Here is a 24,886-nt window from a genome sequence, read left to right as displayed (position 1 = left end):
TGGCAGGAGCTGTGGCCTTAGAAAGTAGTCATTGCCCACCTGTGGCCCAGCAGGGAGGGGGCTTGGGGAATGAGTACTCCCAGCCTCTCTCTTCCATCTTCTGCTGATGCCTCCTCTTGGCCCAAACCAACCATACCTAGCCTTTGATAATAGTCCATAGTGATCAGCTCTTGGGTCACAGAGCAGGATGGAGGAGAAAAGTGGATCTGAAGGGGCAAAGGATATCCAGGATAATGGACTGTACTTAGCACTGCCATTTATGGAGCACTCTTCTGTGTGCCTACCTTTCTTGATCTTTGCAGGAACACTGGTAGAAAGTCACTATTGTTAACCTCATTGTATAGATGAGCAAAATGAGGCCCAGGGGGTATAAGTTATTAGTGGCTTGTACAAAGTCACACAGCTAGTAAAAGCTGGTGCTGGTAAATCCTCTGCGAGGCTCAGAGCTCCTTCTCATCGTCATAGTCTCTGTGCCTGGCTGCCTGGGCGCCTGGTTGGGCTGTGACATGCCATGGGAGTGTGGCTCCTGGTGTTTGGGGCCTAGTGCTGTTGTACCCTTGCCCTTGAAGACTGTCTCTCCACCCATTACGAGTCACTTTGCTCACAGGACTTTTCCTGGCTGAGCCTTGGGGACTCATGGCCACCCAGCTCCATGTGTCTGCCACCGCAGTGGTTGTTAGCTCTCCAGGGTACCCGGCTCCCGGGCCAGGATTCTGCCTCTGCAGACAGGAGTGCTGTCCTGCCTATTCTCAGGCTGTGGAAGGCTAACAGGGAGGGAAGGAGGCTTTTGAACAGGTGTTTTGGGCCATTCTCCTGCACACTAAAGTTAGGGAGCTCTGCCCTACCCCTGCCTTCTGGGCAGGGTGGCCAGAGCCACAGGTGGTCACCTGGGGGTAGAAGGTTCCCCCTGCAGGCCTTGCCTGTTACCCCTGCCATCTCAGCCTAGCTGGAATCTCCTCTTGGAACCGGGAGAGATACTTTCCACATGGCCTTTGCCTCCTGGCACCTCTACCGCAACCGCCTTTTAGAATGTGGCCTGTGTGAGGCATCGCGAAGGCAGCGTAGCTCAATTTCAGACACATTGGTTGGGTTTCTGAATTTTACATCCTTAAAAAAATTATCAGTATGTACAAATAACTTAAAGTGGAATAAGAAATGAAAATCTGAGTTCAACTCTTGTTCCTTTCCTAAGCCTCTTTCCTTTCCAGAAGCATTTCCCAGTCAGCCACAATTTACAGATGGGCTTGTAGCCTTGCAACATGCTTTCCCATTATTTACAAATGTGTGAGCGCATAAACGTGTATGTAAAAGGGTTTTCCTCTAATAATGTGGAATTACACATTTTCTGTGACTTGCTTTGTTCATTTAATTACTGATGGCCCTTGAGCAATATGGGAGGGTAGGGGTGCTAACCTTCCATGCAGTCGAAAATTCTTCTATAACTTTTGACTCCCTCCAAATTTAACTATGAGTAGTCTACTGTTGACCACAAGCTTTACTGACAATATAGTCAATGAACACATATTTCGTATGTTATATATATTGTATTCTGACAATAGAGTAAGCTAGATAAAAATATCATTTTTATTTTTGAATAGAACTCTTAAAATAGTGTTTTTTAAATGTTTGTTTAGTTTTGAGAGAGAAAGAGAGAGACAGAGCATGAGCAGGGGAGGGGCAGAGAGAGAGGGAGACACAGAATGGGAAGCAGGCTCCAGGCTCCAAGCTGTCAGCACAGAGCCTGATGTGGGGCTTGAGCTCACGAGCTGTGACATCATGACTTGAGTTGAAGTCAGACATGTAACTGACCGAGCCACCCAGGACCCCCTATAGAAGAAATATTTAAAAAATCATAAGGAGGGGCGCCTGGGTGGCTCAGTCGGTTGAGCCTCCGACTTTGGCTCAGGTCAGATCTCATGTTTGTGGGTTCGAGCCCTGCGTCGGGCTCTGTGCTGACAGCTAGCTCAGAGCCTGGAGCCTGCTTCAGATTCTGTGTCTCCTTCTCTCTCTGCCCCTCCCCCTCTCATGCTCTGTCTCTCTCTGTATCAAAAATAAATAAAACATTTAAAAAAATAAAAAATCATAAGGAAGAGAAAATACATTTATAGTACTGTAAATACTGTCTAGTGTGTTACAAAGCTAATGCTGCAGTGAGCATCCCCATGTGCACATCTCTGGGGGCCTTGGGTGTGTTCCAAGCAGTAGAATAGTCACTAGGTTAATGCATGCCCACTTAGGCACTGGCCAGCAGTTGTCTCCAAAGGGGCTGTTCTATCCTGGCGTGAACAGGAGTGATCATTTTCCACACCAACACTGGATGTTTTCATTTGCATTTTTGCTGATTAGTTTGTTGAGTGAGCCTCTCAAACATAGATGTCTCAGTCACTCTACAGAGGCTCCCTGAGGCGCTTAGAATAAAGTCCACACCTTGTTCTGAGGCTGGAAGTGGCATTGCTCCCTTCTGAAGGCCCATGGTCTTCTCAGGCCGAGTTGAGCTCTCCTTAGGCCAAGGTGGGTGGATGTAGAGGATACTAGCTGTGGGTCTCTCCAGCCCCCATTCCTGGCGGTGCTGCAGCCGCCCTGTAGAGGGCGCTTCTGCTGCTTGGTTACATTGTCCGTGACTTAGACTCTCTTGTCAGATACTAAGTTTCTATTTTTTTCCTCCTACTATAAAAATACTTTCATGCTCATTGCACACTTACTCATTAAACAGACATTTATATTGAATATCTGCTACTTGCCAGGGCTTGTCATTTTTGACACATAGCTTTTTAAAGATTTTGGATAAATTCATGCATGACAGGCTCTGGGATGCTTTGAGTTCAAGGGTGTGATTTGGGGGTAGGTGTGTGCTTGTGGGGGTGGTGGGGGCACGGGAGCAGAGCAGCTGTCACTGCCAGGCAACTGATGAGCCAAGGAAGATATGTCCCCCCAAGGTGGAGGTTATGTAAGTGTTACACAGACTGTGCTGGGTGATATACTATCTCTCACCTCTGAGTTTCCAGTATGTACTGGATTTTCATTCCTCAGCTGGAGTGGAGCTTGCATAATCTGTTCAAGGTCAGCCAGTGAATGTTTGGGTAGGTAGGCGAACAGGCACTGGAGGGAGACAAGGGACTCCTGTCTCCCGCTCTGACTTACTGGTCCTCTCAAGGTCTGAAGGTCTGCTCAGCCCAGTCCTGTCTGTCCCTTGGGTCACACTTATCCTTGGGAACCACACTCCCAGGCTCTGCTTTGAAGCCTTCATCCAGGGGGACTTCTGATTTGTCTGTCCAGGGCTGGCTGCTTTCCAGTGTCAAAGTGCCCCGCCTTGTGCTCAGACTCTAGGGCTGGGCTTCTGAAGGCGCATGGCGTGGATGCCACTGGGACAGATGGTGAGCGATTTGGAGCGATTTGGAGTTGATCTGGGTAGAGGTAGGGGCCGGGGAGGGGGGGTTTGGGGGGGTCAGAGTTCAGCCTTAGAATCAGCACAGGCAGCGTGTTAAGTGAGAAAGCAGGATGCTGAGCTCTCCCCCCACCCCACCCCCTGCCAACCCCCACCCTGGTCCAGGCCTGAGAAAACATGAACAGAAATCATTATTTCTACACGAAGATCATTTTTGCAGCGGGTGCGGAGAGCTGTGTACAGTACAAACGGGCATTTTCTAGGTGCTGTCGGCAGTTGTAAGAAAGCAGAGCTTTTCAGAGGCCTGCCACCTCAGGCCTTGCTCAGTCCTGTCCCATAAATGCAGGAGGAGACTGGGTGGGGGAAGCAGAAGACTGCAGGGAAGCCCAGGGGAGGCTACAGTTACACGGCAGGTGGGGACCTTTAGTGAAGGGATCACAGCCCACTCCGCTTGCCTTCTTGGTGGGTGTCTCTTCAGGTCCAGGAGCAGGTGGCTCCCCTCAGTCTGTAGTTTCTTTGTGTCTTCCCTGCCTGGTGCTGAGCTGGAACCACAAGGAGAGCCCTGCCTCATCCAAGCTCCTTCTGCCCTCCCAGCTCCCTTGTGTTTGGATGGTAATCTCCTTAGTGGCCGTGCACTTTAGGGTGGTGTTTGCCAGCGTGGAGTGTTTTTTTTTGACAGGTGGCTTTGCTGGTTCGGTTTTGGGGATTAGTGATGAGTGAGGGCATTTGGGGAACATTAAATGATGAAGGATCCGCCTTTTCTCTCATGTGAAAGCTGCTCCTATCTGGCGAGGCGGGTTCTAGAGCCACAGCAGAGGGTACTTTTTGGAAGGCCCTGGCCCCTGTGGTACAGGGAGATCTTGGATGGCCCAGAGAGATCTCCACTGTACTGCTTTCTCCTCACTCCGAGGTTGAGTTTGTGGTGCACCTGGGGAGGGGCAGCGCTGAAGAGGGGTGCTCGGTCCACTGATACCTGTTAGCACTGGTGGATGTAGAGAACATTCTGGACCTTTTGCTGAGGTATTCTGCATGTTTCCTTGGGGCTCCATCACCTCAGCCTTTGACAAAGGATTGTTGCCGAGACACATACTTTCCTTCGGCCAGGAGTATTCTGGAGGACCTGGTGGGTGGTTTCCTGGGCCGTCCCTGGAGTGGATGTGCCTGTGAGGTTCGCTTGGGGTGGAAGGGGGACAAATCACGAGAGGGGAGTCCCCGGACTTGAAACAGCCAATGGGGACAGCCGAAAATGGATCTTCCCCCATGTTCTTTGTGCCCTGATTTTAATGTGGACTGAGCTATCCATGGTTCCAGCCTCATCATGTGCAAGAAATAACAAGAGCAACAAAAATAGGATCACATCAATAGTTCACTGAGCTGCTCTGCTCTGACAGGAAAGTGAGGGGAGGCAGAATTAGCAGAACCTCTGAAAAAAAAGTACCAGAGGACCTGGACCACATTGTTATCATTTTTTTTTAATGTTAAATGTTTAAATGTTTGAGAGAGAAAGAGACAGTGTGAGCAGAGGAGGGTCAGAGAGAGAGAGAGAGAGGGAGACAGAATTCGGAGACAGGCTCCAGGCTCTGAGCTAACTGTCAGCACAGAGCCTGACGTGGGGCCGGAACCCATGAACTGTGAGATCATGACCTGAGCTGAAGTCAGATGCTCAACCAACTGGGCTACCCAGGCGCCCCAGTGTTATCGTTTCAAGTGGTGGAAGTTTATCATTGTTTATTTTACATTGCTTCTGTGGGCTTCTTGCAGCATCTAGGAAGTGAAAGCCTAGGTTGGGAATACAGCTTCCATTTGTGATGCTGTTCCCCTGGGACCGATGGAACCATTTTTTTTTCATTGGGCTCCCCCTTCCCAGGAACCTGCCATGCAGGTGTTTACTTGTGTGAGTGCATACATCTGTGACTTCAGCTGGGGTATATGCAGATTCAGTTTGGTAATTTAGGCATACTATATTTTAAAAAGTAACCAACACATCCTTGGGTTAATTGGATTCCTGCTAATTGGGGCTGATGATTTTGGAAATGGAGAAGATGCAGATGATCGTGCTGTTTCATGACTCCTTTCCTCCTGGATGGAGCCCACTGTGTGTGCCTGTGCTGTCCTGCATTAGGATGTTAATTCTGTGCATGTGATGCATCAGAGCACAGCCTCCTGGGGACACAGTGTGGTCCTCGGAAAAAGGACTCTTTGAATTACTCACCTTCCACGAACCCTGAGGTGTTTAATAAATGCTTATTGCCTTAGTGATATGCAACAGTTCCAAGCGGTATGTTAAAAAATAAAGTCATTGGGGCACCTGGGTGGCTCAGTCAGTTAAGCCTCCGACTTCGGCTCAGGTCAGATCTCACGTTCATGGGTTCGAGCCCCACATTGGGCTCTGTGCTGACAGCTAGCTCAGAGCCTGGAGCCTGTTTCAGATTCTGTGTCTCCCTCTCTCTGACCCTCCCCCTCTCATGCTCTGTCTCTTCTGTATCAAAAATAAATAAAACATTAAAAAAATAAAAAAAAAATAAAGTCACATTGTAGCTCAGTAAAGGTTTGTTCAAATTAATTTTTGGGGGGACAGGAGGATGTGGTTCTATTTCCTTCCATGTGAAGAGTTGCTTCATTGTTAGGTTTTACTGTATTCTCTGTGAGGAATATGATACTCAAAAAAACGGGCTCCCCTGAAATGCAGTTTTGTGAAAAGTTGCATTCATTCTGGCACATAGCAGGTACTCTGTAAGTGTTTTGTTGGAATGAATGAAATCAGAACCATATGGGAAATAAGTTGGCCTGAAAAAATCTGATTTCTATTCAGTGCATTGAATGCCATAGCAGCCGACATTTTGTAACAAGATATGTTTTATTGGCAAGAGTTCTGCGGTTCAGTAAAGTAGCTGGCTCATGGGAATGTGTCACTGACAGTTAATTCATTCAGCAAATATTTACTGACTGCTGCTGTATTCTGCCTGTGCTCAGTCCTGGGTGGGGGGAGGTGCCAGGAGACAGGCTGGTCTGTTGACGGAACTTACACGATGTCTCCACCTCAGGACACGAGGAGGCACAAGATAGCAAGGCTTCTCCATGCACACCTGGGAGAATAAAGTACCTGGAACTCGGTGCTGATGATTTTTATTGGTGGTTAATATAGCTAGTAATTTTTATTTATGGAAAACTAATTTCCCTAATTACTGATGTCTGTCTTCTGGTGATTTTTTTATTGTAGCAGAAGATGGCTGTGCCTCCCACGTATGCTGATCTTGGCAAATGTGCCAGGGATGTCTTCACCAAGGGTTATGGTGAGTGTTCTGGAGCTAACGGGCTGGGTTGGCACATTTGGGATTTTACCCATCACTGTTTAGGAGACCTCGGTCAGTCAACTCTCAGAACTTTGATGTCAGGGGGAAGAAAGACAAGGTTTCTCTGGCCAGTAAAGCACTTTTGGTTTGTACACGTGGGAGGGGGCAGGCTTACGAATTGCTGCAGACTAGTGGATGCTCTGGCTTCCTGTCCCTCAGCTGGGAACGGCTCTGTGTGTGCCTCGGTCCTTGGCTGCGGTTTCTGAGTGTCGCCCATCTATAGGCCTATGCTCACACTGTCCCATGCCTCCCCCTGTCATTCTGCTGGGAGCACACAGCCACCATTCTGTGGCACCGAAGCACCCCACATAGGCAGGTGGGAGCAGAGACAGGCACTCTGCACACTCATGGGATCTTGAAACAGCAGAAGGGAGGCAGAGATGCTACTCTTGAGTTAGATATTTAACCTATTAACAGTTCCCTTGTTCTTTCTTTAGGATTTGGCTTAATAAAACTTGACTTGAAAACAAAATCTGAGAATGGACTGGTAAGTTGTCTGACCAACACGGAGCATGGGTGTTTATCGTAGATCAGTGGATAACTGCCATGCTGGGTGGCAGCGTCAAATGCAAGGACCTTTTCTTTTTAAAATTAAAAAAAATTTTTTTTTTTGAGGCAAAGAGAGAGAGCATGCATATAACTGGGGGAGGCATAGAGGGAGAGAGAAGGAGAGACTCTTTTTTTTTTTTTAATTTTTTTTTATGTCTTTTATTTATTTTTTTGAGAGACAGAGAGAGACAGCGCGAGCAGGGGTGGGGGTCAGAGAGAGAGGGAGACACAGAATCGGAAGCAGGCTCCAGGCTCTGAGCTAGCTGTCAGCACAGAGCCCGATGCGGGGCTCGAACCCACGAACTGTGAGATCATGACCTGAGCCGAAGCCGGCTGCCCAACCGACTGAGCCACCCAGGCGCCCCAGGAGAGACTCTTAAATAAGCTTCATGCTCAGCAAGGAGCCTGACATGGGACTCCATCTCATGGCCGTGAGATCATGACCTGAGCTGAAATCAAGAGTTGGACGCTTAACCGACTGAGCCACCTAGGCGCCCTGAAAGGACCTTTTTGATTGTGGCAGTTTGTGGTTGTCACATTCATCGCATCCTGTATGGGATGGGGGGTCTGGGGGGATCACTGCTGATAGGCCCCCAGTTTAGCAGATGTTAGTACTAAGTTAATAAACTGTTTTATTTTTCTTTGTTTCTTTTTAAAATTGAGCTGTTTTAATGCTACATGATAATCTTAGTAATCCCTTTTAGACTGTGTGTCTGGGAATTGTTGGAAGTTTTGGGGTTGATGTACTACATACAGTATCATCTTGAGCTCAGAGGGTTTGGTCTATACTGGGCTAGAAGAAGGAGGATTATCTTCCTGTCGAGACTAAAGCATTACCAGGGAGGAAGGAAGCTGTCTCCTGACAGAATTTCTCATAAGAGTCTTTTAACCAACAGGCCTCTTTAATCCCATCTGTGTTTAAATATTAAATTGTAGAATTAGCTTTTGCCCCCACACACTCAGCTCTCGCCTCTTACATAAAGGTAAGTACGTCCCATTCAGGATGCTCAGTGGATAGAGCACCTGGGAACAGGCTGTGACGCTGTCTCTCCTTCACAGGAATTTACAAGCTCAGGTTCAGCCAACACTGAGACCACCAAAGTGACAGGCAGTCTGGAAACCAAGTACAGATGGACTGAATATGGTCTGACGTTTACGGAGAAATGGAACACTGACAACACGCTTGGCACAGAGATTACCGTGGAGGATCAGGTAATGGCGGTCCCCGCCCAGAGACGCAGTTTCATTCATTGGCATCTGCTGCCTGGCTTCGGACTAAACCTGGCACGTTTCTTTTCTGTTCAGCTTGCACGTGGACTGAAGCTGACCTTTGATTCATCCTTCTCACCAAACACAGGGTAAGAACCTCAGGTGTTTTCTTAGCAAAGACATTTAACAGTGTTTTCTCTTTTGTTTGTTTTGGTTTTTAATTTTTTTAATGTTTTTTGAGAGAGAGAGAGAGACAGACAGGGCGAGCAAGAATAGGGGAGGGGCAGAGACAGAAGGAGACACAGAATCTGAAGCAGGCTCCAGGCTCCGAGCCATTAGCACAGAACCTGACACAGGGCTCGAACTCATGAACCATGAGATCATGACCTGAGCCGAAGTTGGGTGCTTAACCGACTGAGCCACCCAGGTTGTGTAGTAAGATCCTGTGCTGCCTGTTGTGGCCTTCCTGGCTTCAGCTGTGGAGGGTTACAGGATTCGTGTGGTCCAGTAATGCCGTGTTTCACGTGAGTGAGGCTGCTGGGATTGTAAGTGGCCAAGGCTGCAGGGCAGCAGGCGAGGGTTGGAAGCAGGGGCTGAGCGATCACAGTGGCCAGCCCTGTTTACAGGCTGCGAGGACTCTTTCCCCAGCTTCCTCCTAGGAGCACTGAGAGAGGATGGGTTTTAAGTGCGAGGGGCTCTTGCCCCATGTCCCCCAGCCACAAACCAGTTAGGCCTGACAGTTACTGGGCTCCTCAGGAGGCTAGATGGTGTGTTGGTTGCCTCAGCTCCTGGTGCTTTTCAAAGTGACTAGATGGGACACATTCTTGTTTTTGTCCACTCAGAGCAGTGGGTCTCCTAAAGCTGGTGAAGATTGTTTTGTATACTGATGATAGACTCGAGGGCATGTACTGAATTTTACTTTGTAGTTTTAAAAAATTGTAGTTAAAATACACATGTACAAGTTGCCATCCCAGCAATCTTTAAGTGGACAGTGAGTGGCATTATGAATTTCATCTTTTGCCATTCCATACTATTTCTTTTTTTCCCCTTCTGACAAATGTCTTAAATTTTTTTTTTTTAATGTTTATTTTTGAGAGAGATACAGACAGACTGTGAGCAGGGGAGGGGCAGAGAGGGAGGGAGACACAGAATCTGAAGCAGGCTCCGGGCTCTGAGGTGTCAGCGCAGAGCCCGATGCGGGGCTTGCGAAGGTAACCGAAGGGGACTGGGCAGATAGGGCTTCTGCCTCTGGAGGTTATAGTCTTTTTTTTTTTTTTTTTTTTTTTTTTTTGTAATATTTATTTTCGGGAGAGCGCAAACAGGGGAGGGGCGCAGGGAGGGTGACAGAGGATCCTAAGCATGCTATGCGCTGACAAGTTGACAGCAGCGAGCCCAACATGGGACTTGAACACATGAATCATGAGATCATGACCTGAGCCAAAGTCAGCCACGCAGGCGCCCTGAGGTTATAGTCTTTTTGTAACTTTGTTAAGGATGATGTGAAGACCATTGCTAGGAGCTGAGTTTACTCTTGTTCTCAGCTCTGCTACAGTTAGCCCTGCAGAAGCGTAGCTTTCCTGTTTGCCTACTTCCCTCCAGACACCCTGGATGATGGGAGAACGTATTTAGAGAGACCTTCTGAAAACATGAGGGGCAGGAGCATGTGCTCACACGTTTGAATTTGCTGCCTAGGACTTTGCCTACTGACTTGAGATGGCACGCTTTGGAATTTGTAAGGAAGGGATTTCCCACTACTTTTGGGAGGTTTGCAGAGAGGTCTCCAGATCCTACAGTAATACACATAATTTAAAAAAATTTTTTTTATCTTGAAATAATTTTACACTTAACATACACAAAAATGTTGCACAAATAGCCTGTCGAGTTCCTTTATAGCCTGCACCCGGCTTCTCCAATGTTAACATCTTACGTGACTGTGATGTAATTATGACAACCAGGAAATTCATATGGCTATCGTACAGTTACTAGTCTGTTGACCTCGTGATGGCTTATTTCTGATCTAAGATGCAGTTGAGGATACTAGATCGCATTAGGTCCTCAAGTCTCTTTTGTCTCCTGTAATCTAGAATGTAGTCGTTGTCTTTTTTTAATTTTTTTATTTTTTTAAAATATATTTTTTAAAATTTATTTTTGAGAGAGAGAGAGACAGTGTGAGCAGGGGAGGGGCAGAGAGAGAGGGAGACACAAAATCTGAAGACAGGCTCCAGGCTCTGAGCTATCAGCACAGAGCCTGACATGGGGCTCGAACCCACGAACTGTGAGATCATGACCTGAGCCGAAGCCGGTTGCTTAACTAACTGAGCCACCCAGGCGCCCCTCTTTCTTTGTCTTTCATGACCTTGGCAGTGTTAAAGAAGATTGGCTAATTATTTTGTAGAATCCATCAATTTGGATTTGTCTAATGTTTTCTCCTGGTAAAACTCAAGTTATATATTTTTATTATATTATATTATTATGTCATGTTATTTATTTTATGATAGTATAACACTTCTGTTATACAGCCACAGAAGTGATGTTGTGTCTGTCTCGTGCATGATATCAGGACGTATATGTCAGTATTCATTACTGGTGATATTAACTTTGATCACTTAATTAAAGTGGTATTTGCCAGGTTTCTCTTTGTAGTTACTTTTCTCATTGTAAATAAGTATCCCGGGAGGTACTTTGAGACTGTGCAAATATTCTGTTTCTTCCCTTTGGAAAAACAAAATTAGTGTCCGTAGTGCTTCTTCCCTGCAACAAGTATGTTTGGTAAAGATTTTCTCTTCCCATCAAGCCTTCTGCACTTATTAATTGGGGTTCTACTCTAAGGAAGAGCTCTTCCTTCTCCTCCATGTATTTATTTAATTATTTATTTATATCAATATGGATCCATGGGCATTTATTTCATTCTGTGGGTTATAATCTATTACCATAATATATTTGATTAATCATCTGTTTCAGATATGGCCAGTGGGCATGTCTCCAGGTTGACATCCTGTGCTTTTGCGAATCCCCTGTCACTTCTTTTGAGCTCTGCTTCAGAAGATGTAGCAGGCTCATCTTCTGTTGTTCTCTCTAGTCCTGCCACCAGGCATTTCTCCAGGGAGCCTCAGTTCCTTTTATTGAAGAATGGCATTTAGAAACCAAAACTGTGGGCACAGCATGTCCACATTGCTCCTGGGTATTTGAGGCAAGTTTTGATGGTTTGACGGAGATTGGAAATGAAAGCTGGCTCTCCAGAGCTACTGAGGCGGGAAGCCTGGGAAAGCATCAGGGCCTCTGTACGGGGCTGAGCACAGGCACATGGGGCTGAGGCTGCGAGTCCTCTAGGGGTCAGCACCCACACTGAGTACCCACCAGAGAAAAAGCCAGAAGTCAGAGTCCTGCCTCTCTCAGGTGCTTGTCAAGTTAGCGCCATTGTTTAAATAACTGAAAAAACAATCCCAGTAATATTTGAAAGAGGGAAGACTCCAAAGACGTGGAGTGTTGAATTAGAGCAGAGGCCTGGAAAGAAATATGAATCAGCGCCCTAGCACTGCCCCTTCTCTGGGGAATTCATGCTCCTGGCCAGGATTCATGGAGACAGGTTAAGGAGGCACCATGTAAATGTCTGCTGCGGCTGGTGTGCACGGGCAGCACATTTTGGTCAGCAGCAGCTTTTTACCTCGTGGTTGAAAGATGCCTGATTTTTACTCTCTTGGCGCCCCCCCCTTCTAAATGTCAACCTCAGAGCAGCTGCGTTTCACCCCTCTAGCACGGGGCCAGTTGGATAAGCCAAAATCTAGGCTGCTTTCCTGCAAAGAGTAGGCAGACCCGAAGAAGTTGATTTTTGAGTTTTTTTCAAAGTCCATGTACTTATTTTGAGAGAGAGAGAGAGCGAGAGAGAGAGAGCGAGAGAGAGAGCGAAAACGAGCACATGAGCAGAGGAGGGGCAGAGAGGAGAGAGAGAATCCCAAACAGACTCAGGGCTTGATCCCACGGACCATGTGATCGTGACACCAGGTGCCCCTATTTTGAGTTTTTTTATTGAGAGATAATTTGGTTGTTACTCCTTTCCTTCACAGCTTGAGAAAATATACCAAAGTAACGTGAATAAAAGTTGTAAGCATCTCTTTAACATGTGAAGGGTGTTGGCTTTATTTTCAACCATGACCTCTGAAATTTTCATCTCATTGATGACTTGGAATATTTAACCTTAATTTTTTTGTTAATAGAAAATTTCAAACATACTAAATAAAAAAGAGTATATTAAACCTTCATCATGGGGGCGCCTGAGTGGCTTAGTAGGTTAAGTGTCCAACTTCAGCTCAGGTCATGATCTTGCTGTCCTTGGGTTCAAGCCCCACATTGGGCTTAGTGCTAACAGCTCAGAACCTGGAACCTGCCTTGAATTCCGTGTCTCCTCCTCTCTCTGTCTCTTTCTCAGAATTAAAATATATATAAAAAATAAACCCTCATCATGTTCCCATCACCCAGCTTTAACAGTTATCAACCCATAGCCAATTATGTTTTAAGCATTCACAGTCTCTGCCACCCTCAGAAATATTTTGAAGTAAATAATAATTATCCCATAATTTCATTCATAAATGTTTTAGTATGTATCTTTAAGTGATAAGATTCCTTTTTTTATTTTTAAGTTTATTTATTTTGAGAGCATGATTGGGGTAGGGGCAGAGAGAAAGGCAGAGAAGATTTTAAGTGGGCTCTGAGTCATCAGTGCAAAGCCTGCTGGGGGACTTGAATCCACGAACTGTGAGATCATGACCTGAGCCGAGATCAAGAGTCAGGCTAACCGACCGAGCCACCCCGTGCCACTTTTTATTTTAATTCCAGTTAGTTAAAAGTCTTATGTATTAGTTTCAGGTGTACTGTATAGTGATTCAGCAGTTCCATACATTTCCTGGTGCTGATCATGACAAGTGCTCTCTTTAATGCCCATCACCTATTTCATTCGTTCCCTCGCCTCTTCCCCTCTAGTAACTGTCAGCTTATTCTCCGTAGTTAAAGATACACAGCGTTTCCTGAATTTGTCTGTCATTCTTCCGCAGGGGCCATGTTGATCTTTCTTCTTTCGTTTCAGTTTTAATATATGTGCTGCTGAAGCACACATTTTTTAAAAAAAGTATAGTCACAATATAATTACATTGTAAAAAATTAATCGTAATTCCTTGATATTGTAAAATCTCTAGTCTGATCAAATATACATGATTTCATTGAATTTCTTTTAATGTTTATTTTTGAGAGAGAGAGAGACAGACAGACAGACACAGAGCACAAGGTGAGGAGGGCAGAGAGAGAGGGAGACACAGAATTCAAAGTAGGCTCCAGGCTCTGAGCTGTTTTCACAGAACCCCATGCCGGGCTCCAGCTCATGAGCTGTGATATCATGACCTGAGCTGAAGTCCGACTGAACCATCCAGACATCGCTACATGATTTTATTTTTAATTTATACAATCAAAAATTGTCCATGCAAAATTGCAGAAATTGGGTCATTTTACCCCTTAAATCCCTTTAATTTTTAGATATTCTCCTCCTCCTTTTTTTCCCCCTTCTAACTTATTTGTTGAAACTTGATCATTTGTCCTGTAAGATTATACATAGACTAAATTATGCTGTGAGTATCTCTATGGTCATTTAACTTGTCACCCTGTCCCTCATATTTACTGTGAATTGGTAAGTCTACAGGTTTCATTGCATTTAGATTCCATCGGGGAGGGAAGCGGGTGGGATAAAAGTGGTGACGTATACTTCCGTTGGATGTGCATAGAAGGCTGGGTTTTTTCTTTGTTAGTGCTATTCACACTTCACTCATTAGGGATTCCAAACGTGATAATCATTCATTCTTCGTTTATCAGCTAGAATAGTTCAATAAAAAGAAACGTCTCATGAACTATTGGTTAATCTGAGAAACTGTAGGAAAGATGGAATAAATGTTTGCTTCCTTTTTTATTTACTGTTTCAAAGTAACACATTGGTTCTCTAGTCTCTAAAGATGACTACTGTGTGTGTTTTAAGTGTCAGTGTGATTTAAACATAATTAATATGTTTCAATCCATTGCCAGTATTCTTTTTCTTTTTTAACTTTTTAATGTTTATTCATTTTTGAGAGACAGAGACAGAATTTGATCAGGGGCGGGGCAGAAAGGGAGAGGGAGACACAGAATCTGAAGCATGTTCGCTTCAGGCTGAGCTGTCAGCACAGAGCCTGATGCAAGGGTCAGACCCACGAACTGTGAGATCCTGACCTGAGCTGAAGTTGGACACTTAACTGACTGAGCCACTTAGGCACCCACCCCTCTTTTTTTTTTTTTTTTTTAATAAATGTAGATTTTTAAAAAAAAGTTTATTTGTTTTGAAACCGAGAGAGTGAGCGAGCTAGCATGAGTGTGGAAGGGGGATAGAGAATCCCAAGCAGGCTCCATGCAGCTCACAGCCCTACTTGAGGCTCAGTTTCACTAACCATGAGATCATGCCCTGAGCAGAAATCAAGAGTTGGACACGTAACTGACTGAGCCACCCAGATACCACCACTACCAGTATTATCATTTTTTTAAATGTTTATTTATTTATTTGCTTTAATGTTTACTTGTTTTTTAGAGACAGAGAATGAGCAGGGGAGGGGCAGAGAGAGCGTGAAGGAGACACAAAATCCGAAGCAGGCTCCCAGGCTCTGAACTGTCAGCATGGAGCCTGAGGCGGGGCTTGAACTCAGAAACCATGAGATCATGACCTGAGCCGAAGCTGGATGCCCAATTGATGGAGCCACCCAGGCTTTCCTAATGTTTGTTTATTTTTGAGAGAGAGAACGTGAGAGAGAGCACCCATGAGTAGGGAGAAGGGCAGGGAGAGAGGGAGACAGGATCCGAAGCAGGCTCTGTGCTGACAGCAGAGAGCCTGATGCAGGGCTTGAACCCACGAACTGAGAGATCATGACTGGAGCCAAAGGTGGATGCTCAACCGACTGAGCCACCTAGCTGCCCCTATCAGTATTGCTCTTAAGATGTCAGTGTTTCATGTTCCAAGCCCTTGGGAATCTCTTCAGACAAGCAAGTCCTTGTTCGCCAACCCCAGTAGTCTTTAATAGCTTTGATAGAAGCTTCAGGCTCAACTTGCATGTTGCCTGCCCTGACCTGTTGTCTCCCATTTTCCCAAGGGGTACTGGTACCTTTAGGGAGAGAATGGCATATAGACTCCTGGGTGCTGGGGTGAAGCTTTATTCTTGTCTGAATGAAATTGGGGTGGACAGGGCTGTGCAGGTCCTGATCTCTGCTGAGAGTGCAGCCTGCTATGTGTGTGTGTGTGGGGGGGGTATCCATTTTATAGCTGAATAACAGAACATAGCCTGCATTTTATTTGATAGAACTGGTCTTGTCTCCCATGTTGGCATTTGGTAAAAGCCAGAGTGATAATATATTTGCAAGTGACCTGACTCACCTACCTTTCCTGATGAATGCTGGGTATTTAGTAATAGGCACAGGAAGCACTGATCTGGTCATATACACCAATCTGGGGATTAGCAGACAAGACCTGTGGTCTTATACGGTCGCCAAGGGTTTCCTGGCCTTCATGACTGCAGGGTCCCAGGTTCCACATCTGTACCTAGGTCTCTGAAATACAAGCCCTTTGGGAACTCATGAATACTGAATTTAAAGCTATCTGTCATATTTACTTAGAAGGGTCTATCTAGTATTTGTTTCTTTATTTACTTACTAAATCTAATATTTGTTTCTTTATATACTTTATAAAGTGAACCAAAAAGTAAGAAAGCAACCATCTTCTTAAAGTTGCTGTTTAGGGGAGCCTGTGTGGCTTAGTCGGTTAAGCATCAAACTCTTGGTTTCGGTTCAGGTCATGATCTCACAGTGTGGAGCCTGCTTGGGATTCTCAGTCTCCCTTTCTCTCTGCCCCTCCCACACTCATGCGATCTCTGTCCCTCTTGAAATCAATAAACATTAAAAAAAATAGCTGCTGTTTAAATAGCTGCCTTCATGACAGATATACTGTATCTTTTTCATAGACTTGGAGAATAGCAAAGAAGCATCTGTTCATAATTACATGGTAGCGCTCTACCTAATAAATGCCTGCGTAGACCATTCATTACATTAGGCATAGGGAGGGGTTAATAAAGGAAAATTACTTAGTGCTCCCCCCACCCCAGCTTTTCCTGCCTGGGTTCTTACTTGATTATTGTGGCATTTCTGCAGCCGGGATTGTGGTTGAGGGGAGGTTGTGAGGTTGTGTTCTCTTCCACTGTGGCACAACAGCTGCTTAAAGGGAGATTTGGGGTGCTTTGCCCCCATATCTCTGTATATAACCTGAGCTTTAAAACCTTTTTTTATTTTTATTTTTTGCATTTTTGGGTATGGTTGTCACAAGGTGAGTTCACTTATGACTTATAACACAATTTCTTTTCCTTCAGGAAAAAAAATGCTAAAATCAAGACAGGATATAAGCGGGAGCACATCAACCTGGGCTGTGACGTGGATTTCGACATCGCCGGCCCTTCCATCCGGGGCGCTCTGGTGCTGGGCTACGAGGGCTGGCTGGCTGGCTACCAGATGAATTTTGAGACTGCCAAGTCTCGAGTGACCCAGAGCAACTTTGCAGTTGGCTACAAGACTGACGAATTCCAGCTCCATACCAACGTGTAAGTGTGCATGAGTGCCGTGTGTGCGTGTGTGCAGGAGGGGGATGGCTTTTTAGGCTCCCATTTTGATTACTTTAAAGTGGGTGTTTTGGCATCACATGAACCACATGGCCTGCTGTTTCCCACCTGCCCATTTCCAGAAGTGGCTTAGGCTCTTTGTGTTCTAGAGACGGTCGGAGCTGACAGACGGAGAATGACTGATCCATTACAGCAAGGGCATGACGTCAGTCCAGTGGCTGACGTCTCTCTTTCTCTGTGTAAAGCCTGAGGTCAGCTTACTGGCTCAATGAAATATAGATCTGAGAGACCAGGCTAGGGGATGATGATCTCGGTTCTGTACAGTGTCTTTTCCTCTTTTCTTTTTTTTTTTTTAATGTTCATTTATTTTTGAGACAGAGTACAAACAAGGGAGAGGAAGAGAGAGAGGGAGAGAAAGTATCTGAAGCAGGCTCCAGGCTCTGAGCTGTCAGTACAGAACCCGATGCAGAGCTCCAACCCATGAACCGTGAGATCATGACCTGAGCCGAAGTCGGATGCTTAACCGACTGAGCCACCACCCAGGCGCCCCAACAGTGTCTTTTCCTCGAGGCAGAACAAGCAGAGGTTGACTAATTACTGGCTAGTACTGTGAAGGGCAGAGGAAAGTGCAGATTGGCTTAGAGAGCCCCTTGTAGTTAAGCTTGGGAATCGGAGTGCCTTGGAGAGCTGGTGTAGGTGAAGGGAACTGGGCGTTTCGTTTAAAATCCCCATTGCCACAAGTAGGGGACAGCTTTTTCAGATTTCTTTCTTTCCACTAGAGGTCACTAAAGAAGTGACTTCTTAAGGCAAGTTAAGTGGTACATGTATTAGTATTTAATAACATTTTCATTTAGAAAGTTTTTCGAGGAAGTTCTATACCGTAATTCCCCCTTAACTGCCATTTCACTTTTTGTGATGTCACTTACCCAGAGTCAGCCACGGTCCGGAAGCAGAGGACCCCCTTCTGATGTATTTTCAGAAGGTCAGTGTGTCACTCACCTCACTTCACCTCATCTCATAGGCATTTTATCACTTCACATCACTGTAAGAAGGCTGTATACAGTACGATAAGGTATTTTGAGAGACACCACATTCATATAACAATATTACAGTATATTGTTATAATTGTTCTATGAAAATAATAAAAGTTATTATTGCTAATCTCTTACTGTGTCTACTTTATAAGTTATATTTGTTATAGTTATGGATGTACGGGAGAAAACATAGTATATGTAGGGTTCGGTACTATCTGGTTTCAGGCATCCCCTGGGGATCTTGGGACATAACTCCTACACATACGGAAGAACTATTATAATTAATATAATTAACAGAACAGAATATAACAGATCTATTATTTTAAGTTTTGAGTTTATTTATATTTATTTATTTAAACATAACAATAAAATATAACAGACCTATTGTAACTTGAGTTTATTTATATTTATTTTTTTAACATAACAGAATTAATATAACAGATCTATTGTAAGTTTTAAGTTTATATTTATTTTAACATAACAGAATTAATATGACAGATCTATTATAATAAGTTTTGAGTTTATTTTTTTAGTGTTTATTTTTAAGAGGGAGATGGAGTGTAAGTGGGGGAGGGGCAGAGAGACAGGGAGACAGAATCTGAAGCAGGCTCCAGGCTCTGAGCTGTCAGCACAGAGCCCGATGTGGGACTTGAACCCATGTACCGTGAGATCATGACCTGAACCAAAGTCAGATGCTTAACTGACTCAGGCACCCCTGTTTATTTATTTTTAAAAATTCATTTATTTTTGAGAGAGAGGCAGGGGGAGGGGCAGAGAGAGAGGGGGTCAGAGGGTCTACAGCAGGCTTAGCTGAACACAGTAAGATCATGACCTGAGCCAAAATCAAAAGCTGGACACCCAACCAACTAAGCCATGCAAGCACCCCGGTTTTGAGTTTTTAAAGCTAAACAGTCACAGGAAAACCATAGTGATGGACAGTCCAGTGGTTCCTGGATTGGGGGTGGGAGAGTGTGACTGCATAGGGTGGTGTGAGGAGATGTGGGGGTGATAGAGCTGTTCTGTATCCTGATTGTGGTGGTCACACAAATCTTGCACATGTGTTAAAATTCATAAAAATGTATACCCCCCAAAAAAGTAAAAAAAGGTATATAAATTCAAAAAAGGCAACACACAAAAATGTCACAGGAACAAAGGCACAAATAATAGAAATGTTTTTTGTTAGAATTTTGACTGAAATGGAAAGTCCTTCCTTGGTGTTGAATTGGAAGTTGGCACCAATTCTAGGACTAGCAATGGCCATTAGCTGTTTTCCCCACATACCTGAGCCTTACATACCTGATTTTATTAAGTGGACATGGTTTATTTTTAGCTGGCATGGACACCGCTGACACAGCCCATCTGGGTTGTCCTAGGCTTGCAGAGGCCCACATGTGTCCGAGCCGTTCTCTGTGCTTCATGTAGGTACATTTGAACACTGACCTCCCTCTTTATGGTTTGGAGAGCTTTCAATAGGAAGGCGGGGTTGCTGGCTTTAGGATATAATGAAAAATCTGACATTTTTTAGACACACATGTGAGCCCAAGAAAATTTCCCCATTTCAGTCATAGTAAAGTCGTTCAAAAATCTCTTGTCTGTGACAAGCTCCTGTTCTGTGGCATCTTGGGACTTTCTGAAGAAGTGAGGTATCCCTGTGAATCGGGGTGCCTGTCCTGTCCTTGTACTTTGTGGAAGTACAAGGTCTGTGTTGTTGAATTTCAGGGGAAAACTTGAGCGTCTAATGAGCATCTACTTTGAGGAGCGTATAGTGGTGAGGAGCAGAGTTTGCAGTGAATCAGCAGTTTGCCTTGGATCAGTGAGTTCTAAGCTCTGTGCTGAATTCCAAAGCACGTGGGCTCTGCCTTACCAATTTCTGATGACATTTCCACTTGAAACACCCAAAATGACGAGGGAGAACTTCGACATTATTTTATGTTAAAAATGTAAAGGAGGGAAAGGGTATTTCCAAAGGCTGGAGTATTTGTGGTGTGTTTGGAAGAGATGAAGGAGTTTGTCCAGTTGGGTTTCATTCCATTTTTGAAAGATAGAAACATTTTGTAATGCTCCAAGTGTCTCCCTTTTCATCCCATTGTAACTACTGTAGACACTGCAGTTTGGGCCAAGAGTACTGCACAGGTGGACAAGTCTGAATTGCAGGTCAAGTTCTTCTGTAATTCCTGCTCCTCCAAGGGCTCTGTGGGTTTTGGCTGTGCCCTCCCAGCAGTGGCTGTGGCTGGTGGTGCTAAGGGCTGCAACCTGCCTTCTGAAGAACACCAGTGGCCTAGCCTTTCTTACCATTTCTGGTTGTGTTCTCTTCTCATTTGCTTCTACTCCCTTACCATTGTTATGACAGATACATTTACAAAGAAGTAACATTAGCAGCAGCCAAAGAAAAAAGTCACCCCCCAGAATTCCAGTGTTTTAGTTGCTGCTTCCATTTTAAAGACTATTTTGGAAGTGCATTTCAAGTTCCATGCAGCCTCAGCTTCCTGCCTTTGGGTGTTCCCCAGGGTGGTTGAAAACTAGCCTTTCCCTTCCTTTGAAGTGTTCCAAAGCTGGTGTCTGTTCCATTCCTATCAGGCTTTTCCCTAATTTGGTACCTGTTTTGTGATCACTGTCGTCCATTTACAGCACCCCTGTCCTCTGTCAGACTTGGACAGCTATGCCCTGCTCCAGCCTGCCTTCAGGGGTGGATGGGCACCTATGCTCTGCTTGTTTGCAGGAATGATGGGACAGAGTTTGGTGGCTCCATTTATCAGAAGGTGAACAAGAAGTTAGAGACCGCCGTTAATCTGGCCTGGACAGCCGGAAATAGTAACACTCGCTTTGGAATAGCGGCCAAGTATCAGATCGATCCTGACGCCTGCTTCTCGGTGAGTACCCGGGGAATCATGCACCACCCAGGTTCCACCTGAAACTTAGGTTGGAATCCTTCTGGGTTGTTGGAGTTCCCTGTTGGGGCCAGAGATTTTGTTCTCCGTGAAATGAGTTTGAAACAAGCTAAGTGATAATAGTAATCGCCCTTAATGTGGATTCCAGGCACTGTGTGGAGCCCATTATGTGTGAGTAATTGTATTTAACTGTCACACAACCTATTTGAGTATGTGCCTTAGAAAACAGAAAACCATCCCAGCCTTGTTTGCACAAATGAGGAACTGGAAATTCAGAGAGGTGGAGGGCAGATGGGGCAGACAGCTGGTAAGTGCTGGGGCCTGGACTTGACCCAGACTGGTTTGCTCTCTGGAGCATCCTCCTCTCATCAGCCTTTGTTCCATGCTGTGAAGGGGGTTACCTTGAACGCTAAGGTTTTATTTTTAAATTTTTATCTTTTTAATGTTTATTTATTTTCGAGGGATAGTGCAGGCAGAGGAGGGGCAGAGAGAGAGGGAGACAGAAGATCCGAAGCAGTCTCCATGCTGACAGCAGAGAGCCTGATGTGGTCTCGATCTCATGAACCATGAGGTCATGACCTGAGCTAAAGTTGGATGCTTAACCGACTGAGCTACTCAGACTCCTCCCCCCACCACCACTTTTTTTTTTGTTTTTAATGTTTATTTTTGAGAGAGAGAGAAAGGATACTCAGGATTCATGTTCATTTAATGCTTCTCATTTTTCATTCTCTTGCCAGCTCTTGTATTGGATAGTAAGAAACCAAGCCCTGGCATTTAATAATTGGCATCTTATCTCGCAGACTCAGTGGCGTTGCTCACGGTTGAGTTGTGGCACCGTTTTTGCATTAAATCCTGTTGAACTCATCTGTCTTGTCACAGGGCACTGCTGGCTGCTTCCCTTTTGGGTGGAATGAGGAAATCGCATGTTGCAGGAGGGTGATTGTGTAATTTACCCACAGCCCATTTGAAATGGGAACTGAATTTGGCTCCCTTAAGGTTAAGCACTTAAAAACAAAAGAAGATGGGCCTTATTAATTAGATGGTATAAACAAAAAGGAACAGCCAGATGGGGCACTTTCTGCCATGAAATCTCCCTTCCCTCTGCTTTGTTCTTTCTTGTGGACGTTGTCAGGTCTGAAAATAGCATTCAAATAGGAAAACATGTACCTTGGCAGCCTCACCTTTTGCCAGGACTTGGTATTCTCATGACTTGAGCCTTCTTTGTTCCTGAACTCTCCTTGTTTCATTAGAAAGGGGTCAGGGAAAGGCCCAGGCAATAACTACAACTCAGGCAGAGGAATGGGGGTGAAATTATTGACTCAATGCTTTATTGAACTAACATTCACAAAATGCTGAAATTTAAGTGACTGGCTAGGTCATTTTTTTGCTCCTGTATACATTTTATTTTATTTTAATATTTTATTTATTTTTGAGAGACGGAATGCGAGCAGGGGAGGGACAGATACAGAGGGAGACACAGAATCTGAAGCAGGCTCCAGGCTCCTAACAGTCAGCACAGAGCCTGATGCAGAGCTCGAACCCATGAACTGCGAGATCATGACCTGAGCCGAAGTCAGACTCTTAACTGACTGAGCCACCCAGGCGCCTCATAACTTTCCTTTATTGACAATTGTGTTGACTCTTTGAGTTTCTTTTCTGAGACTTTGCTCTCTAATTTGATATATTTCATGTTGAATTTAATGAATCTCATAAACAAGATGGTCATGAAAAAAGAGAATTTGTTTCTGAAGGCCAGAGTTGGTTGGTTCCAAAGCTCTTATTCATTTTAGAGATGGAAACATAAAGTACTTAACAATTTCTCTCTGTCTTGTCTTTTCTTTGATTAGGCTAAAGTGAACAACTCCAGCCTGATAGGTTTAGGATACACTCAGACCCTAAAGCCAGGTAGGTGTTGCTTTGAAAATTAGTGAAATTGTTTCTTTGTCTTAAAGAAAAATTGAGTGCTGGTTTGTTCCTTTATGTTACCGCTTCTGTAATGCCTGTACAGTACATAATAAATGAGTGGATAGAAAGCTTTACAATTAAATGTTTATAAAAGGGTGGAGAAACATTAAAAAATATTTGGAGAATAGAATAGTAAGTAGGAGAGAAAAAGGCTAAGGCTAAAGTATTGCACTTTTGGTTTTCTTCCATCTGTTTTTCCAGTGTGTACATAGTGCCTGATACTTATTTCTAGCAGAGTCTTAAAACCAGCCGATAAATCATTCTCATTGTATAACTATTGTGCAGATTTCCTCTGCACAGCTGGCTAGACCAGTCCATCGTGGGTTAGAATTACAGGAGATACTACCTCTTTGGGATTAGTTTGGTCACGTTGCATCTTTGATCTCTAGAAATCTGAGATTACATGATGAAAGAATCAAGCTCTGGTAGGGAAAATATCAGTTAGTTGTGTGCATGTGTGTGTGTGTTTGTGGGCATGCTGGGAGCGAGATCTCAGAGTCTGATTCATGGTTGGGTTTCATTTCAAGGCATTTTTGCTGAAGAAGCTTACTGCAGGGCGCCACTGGTAGGGAGACGGTTCGGGCAGGGGGCAATGAGAGGACAAAGGAAAGCAGACTCCCCGAAGTGGATTTGGGTAGCCTGTGGAATAATAATGAGTGTTTTATAAGCTCATTCTGGGCTACTTGTTAATTAAGCAGGTGGTGTTCAGTAACAGGGATTGAGGGGCCATGTGGTTTTGCCTTGCTGATCACACCCAGCTGAAGCAGGTTCTGAATTCGCTGTGGTCTTGCCCTTGTGCTTAGGTAGTCCTCCTTGTGGTAACCTCTCTGCTCTGTGTTCTCTCCTCCATCCCTCCCCCTTCCCTGTCCCGGGTTATTCCCCTTGCAGGTATCAAACTGACGCTCTCAGCTCTGCTGGATGGCAAGAATGTCAATGCTGGTGGCCACAAGCTTGGTCTAGGACTGGAATTTCAGGCATAAATGAATACTGTACAATCGTTTAATTTTAAACTATTTTGAGCATAGCTACCTTCAGAATTTAGTGTACCTTTTAATGTCGTATGTCTGGGATGCGAGTATCGCTAAATATCACGTTAGACCTCCAGGTTCAAGATGATTCAGCTTTAAGGTGTTACCCTTTCAGAGGTACAGAAGAAACCCGATTCCAAGGAAAGTCCTTTCAGCTGTAGACTTGGGGGGAACTTGGTGGCCCCTCTAGAATTGTCAGGTTTCTTTTTTATCTAGAAATGGCTGCAAGTGGAGGCTGAGAATTTGTAGGCACTTTGTAAACTGGTATTGAGTAAATGAATGAAATTACGACTTCCTGAGAATTGAACTTTGGTTTCCTACCCTAATGAAGGAGAGGTTCACAGATGGTGTGTACAAACTCACCTGAAAGAGATTTTTTTAGACAGATTTCCATGATCTGTTTCCACCCCAGTCCATCACCTCTTTTACACCAAAAGTAGTCTGCAGGGCGTGGTAGCTGTTTCTTTTGTGCCATTTTGGGGTGGAGAAGGTGGATGTGATGAAGCCAATAATTCAGGACTTAATTCCCTCTCATGTTGTGGTTTTTTTGCCCTTGCACCAGAGTATGAAATAGCTTCTAAGAGTCCCCAGCTGCAAGCTGGGAAGAGTCTCTGTGACTGTAATCACATGGTGACAACACTCGGAATCTAAATTGGACTTCTGTTATATTCTCGCCACTCAGTTTATTTTTTAGCAGTTTAATGGGTACATTTTAGAGTCTTCCATTTTGTGTGGAATTAGATCCTCCCCTTCAAATGCTGTAATTAACATCACTTAAGGTAAAACTTGAATAAAATATTGAAACCTCA

At 44.7% G+C, this 24,886-nt stretch overlaps 1 protein-coding gene and 1 non-coding gene across 2 annotated transcripts in view; one reads left to right on the top strand and one right to left on the bottom strand.

Moving 5' to 3' along the window:
- The window catches only part of VDAC1 (voltage dependent anion channel 1), a 29,758-nt gene extending 4,872 nt beyond the window's left edge, over positions 1-24,886 (top strand). Inside the window, exons 2-9 of the mRNA XM_029941908.1 lie at positions 6,602-6,678; positions 7,176-7,225; positions 8,347-8,499; positions 8,593-8,645; positions 16,917-17,144; positions 20,916-21,066; positions 22,932-22,989; positions 23,938-24,886. Coding sequence (XP_029797768.1) covers positions 6,612-6,678; positions 7,176-7,225; positions 8,347-8,499; positions 8,593-8,645; positions 16,917-17,144; positions 20,916-21,066; positions 22,932-22,989; positions 23,938-24,029 — 852 coding nt within the window. The 5' untranslated portion in view covers positions 6,602-6,611 and the 3' untranslated portion in view covers positions 24,030-24,886. The remainder of the gene's footprint in view (positions 1-6,601; positions 6,679-7,175; positions 7,226-8,346; positions 8,500-8,592; positions 8,646-16,916; positions 17,145-20,915; positions 21,067-22,931; positions 22,990-23,937) is intronic.
- On the bottom strand, positions 13,500-13,602 carry LOC115295054. Its single transcript, XR_003910287.1, has one exon. It is a non-coding gene; the product is annotated as a U6 spliceosomal RNA (small nuclear RNA).

Source organism: Suricata suricatta, chromosome 6 (genome assembly GCF_006229205.1).
Source record: "Suricata suricatta isolate VVHF042 chromosome 6, meerkat_22Aug2017_6uvM2_HiC, whole genome shotgun sequence".
Taxonomy (NCBI): Eukaryota; Metazoa; Chordata; class Mammalia; order Carnivora; family Herpestidae; genus Suricata; species Suricata suricatta.
Note: the sequence above shows the minus strand (reverse complement) of the source record. Positions and strands in the feature narration are given on the sequence as shown.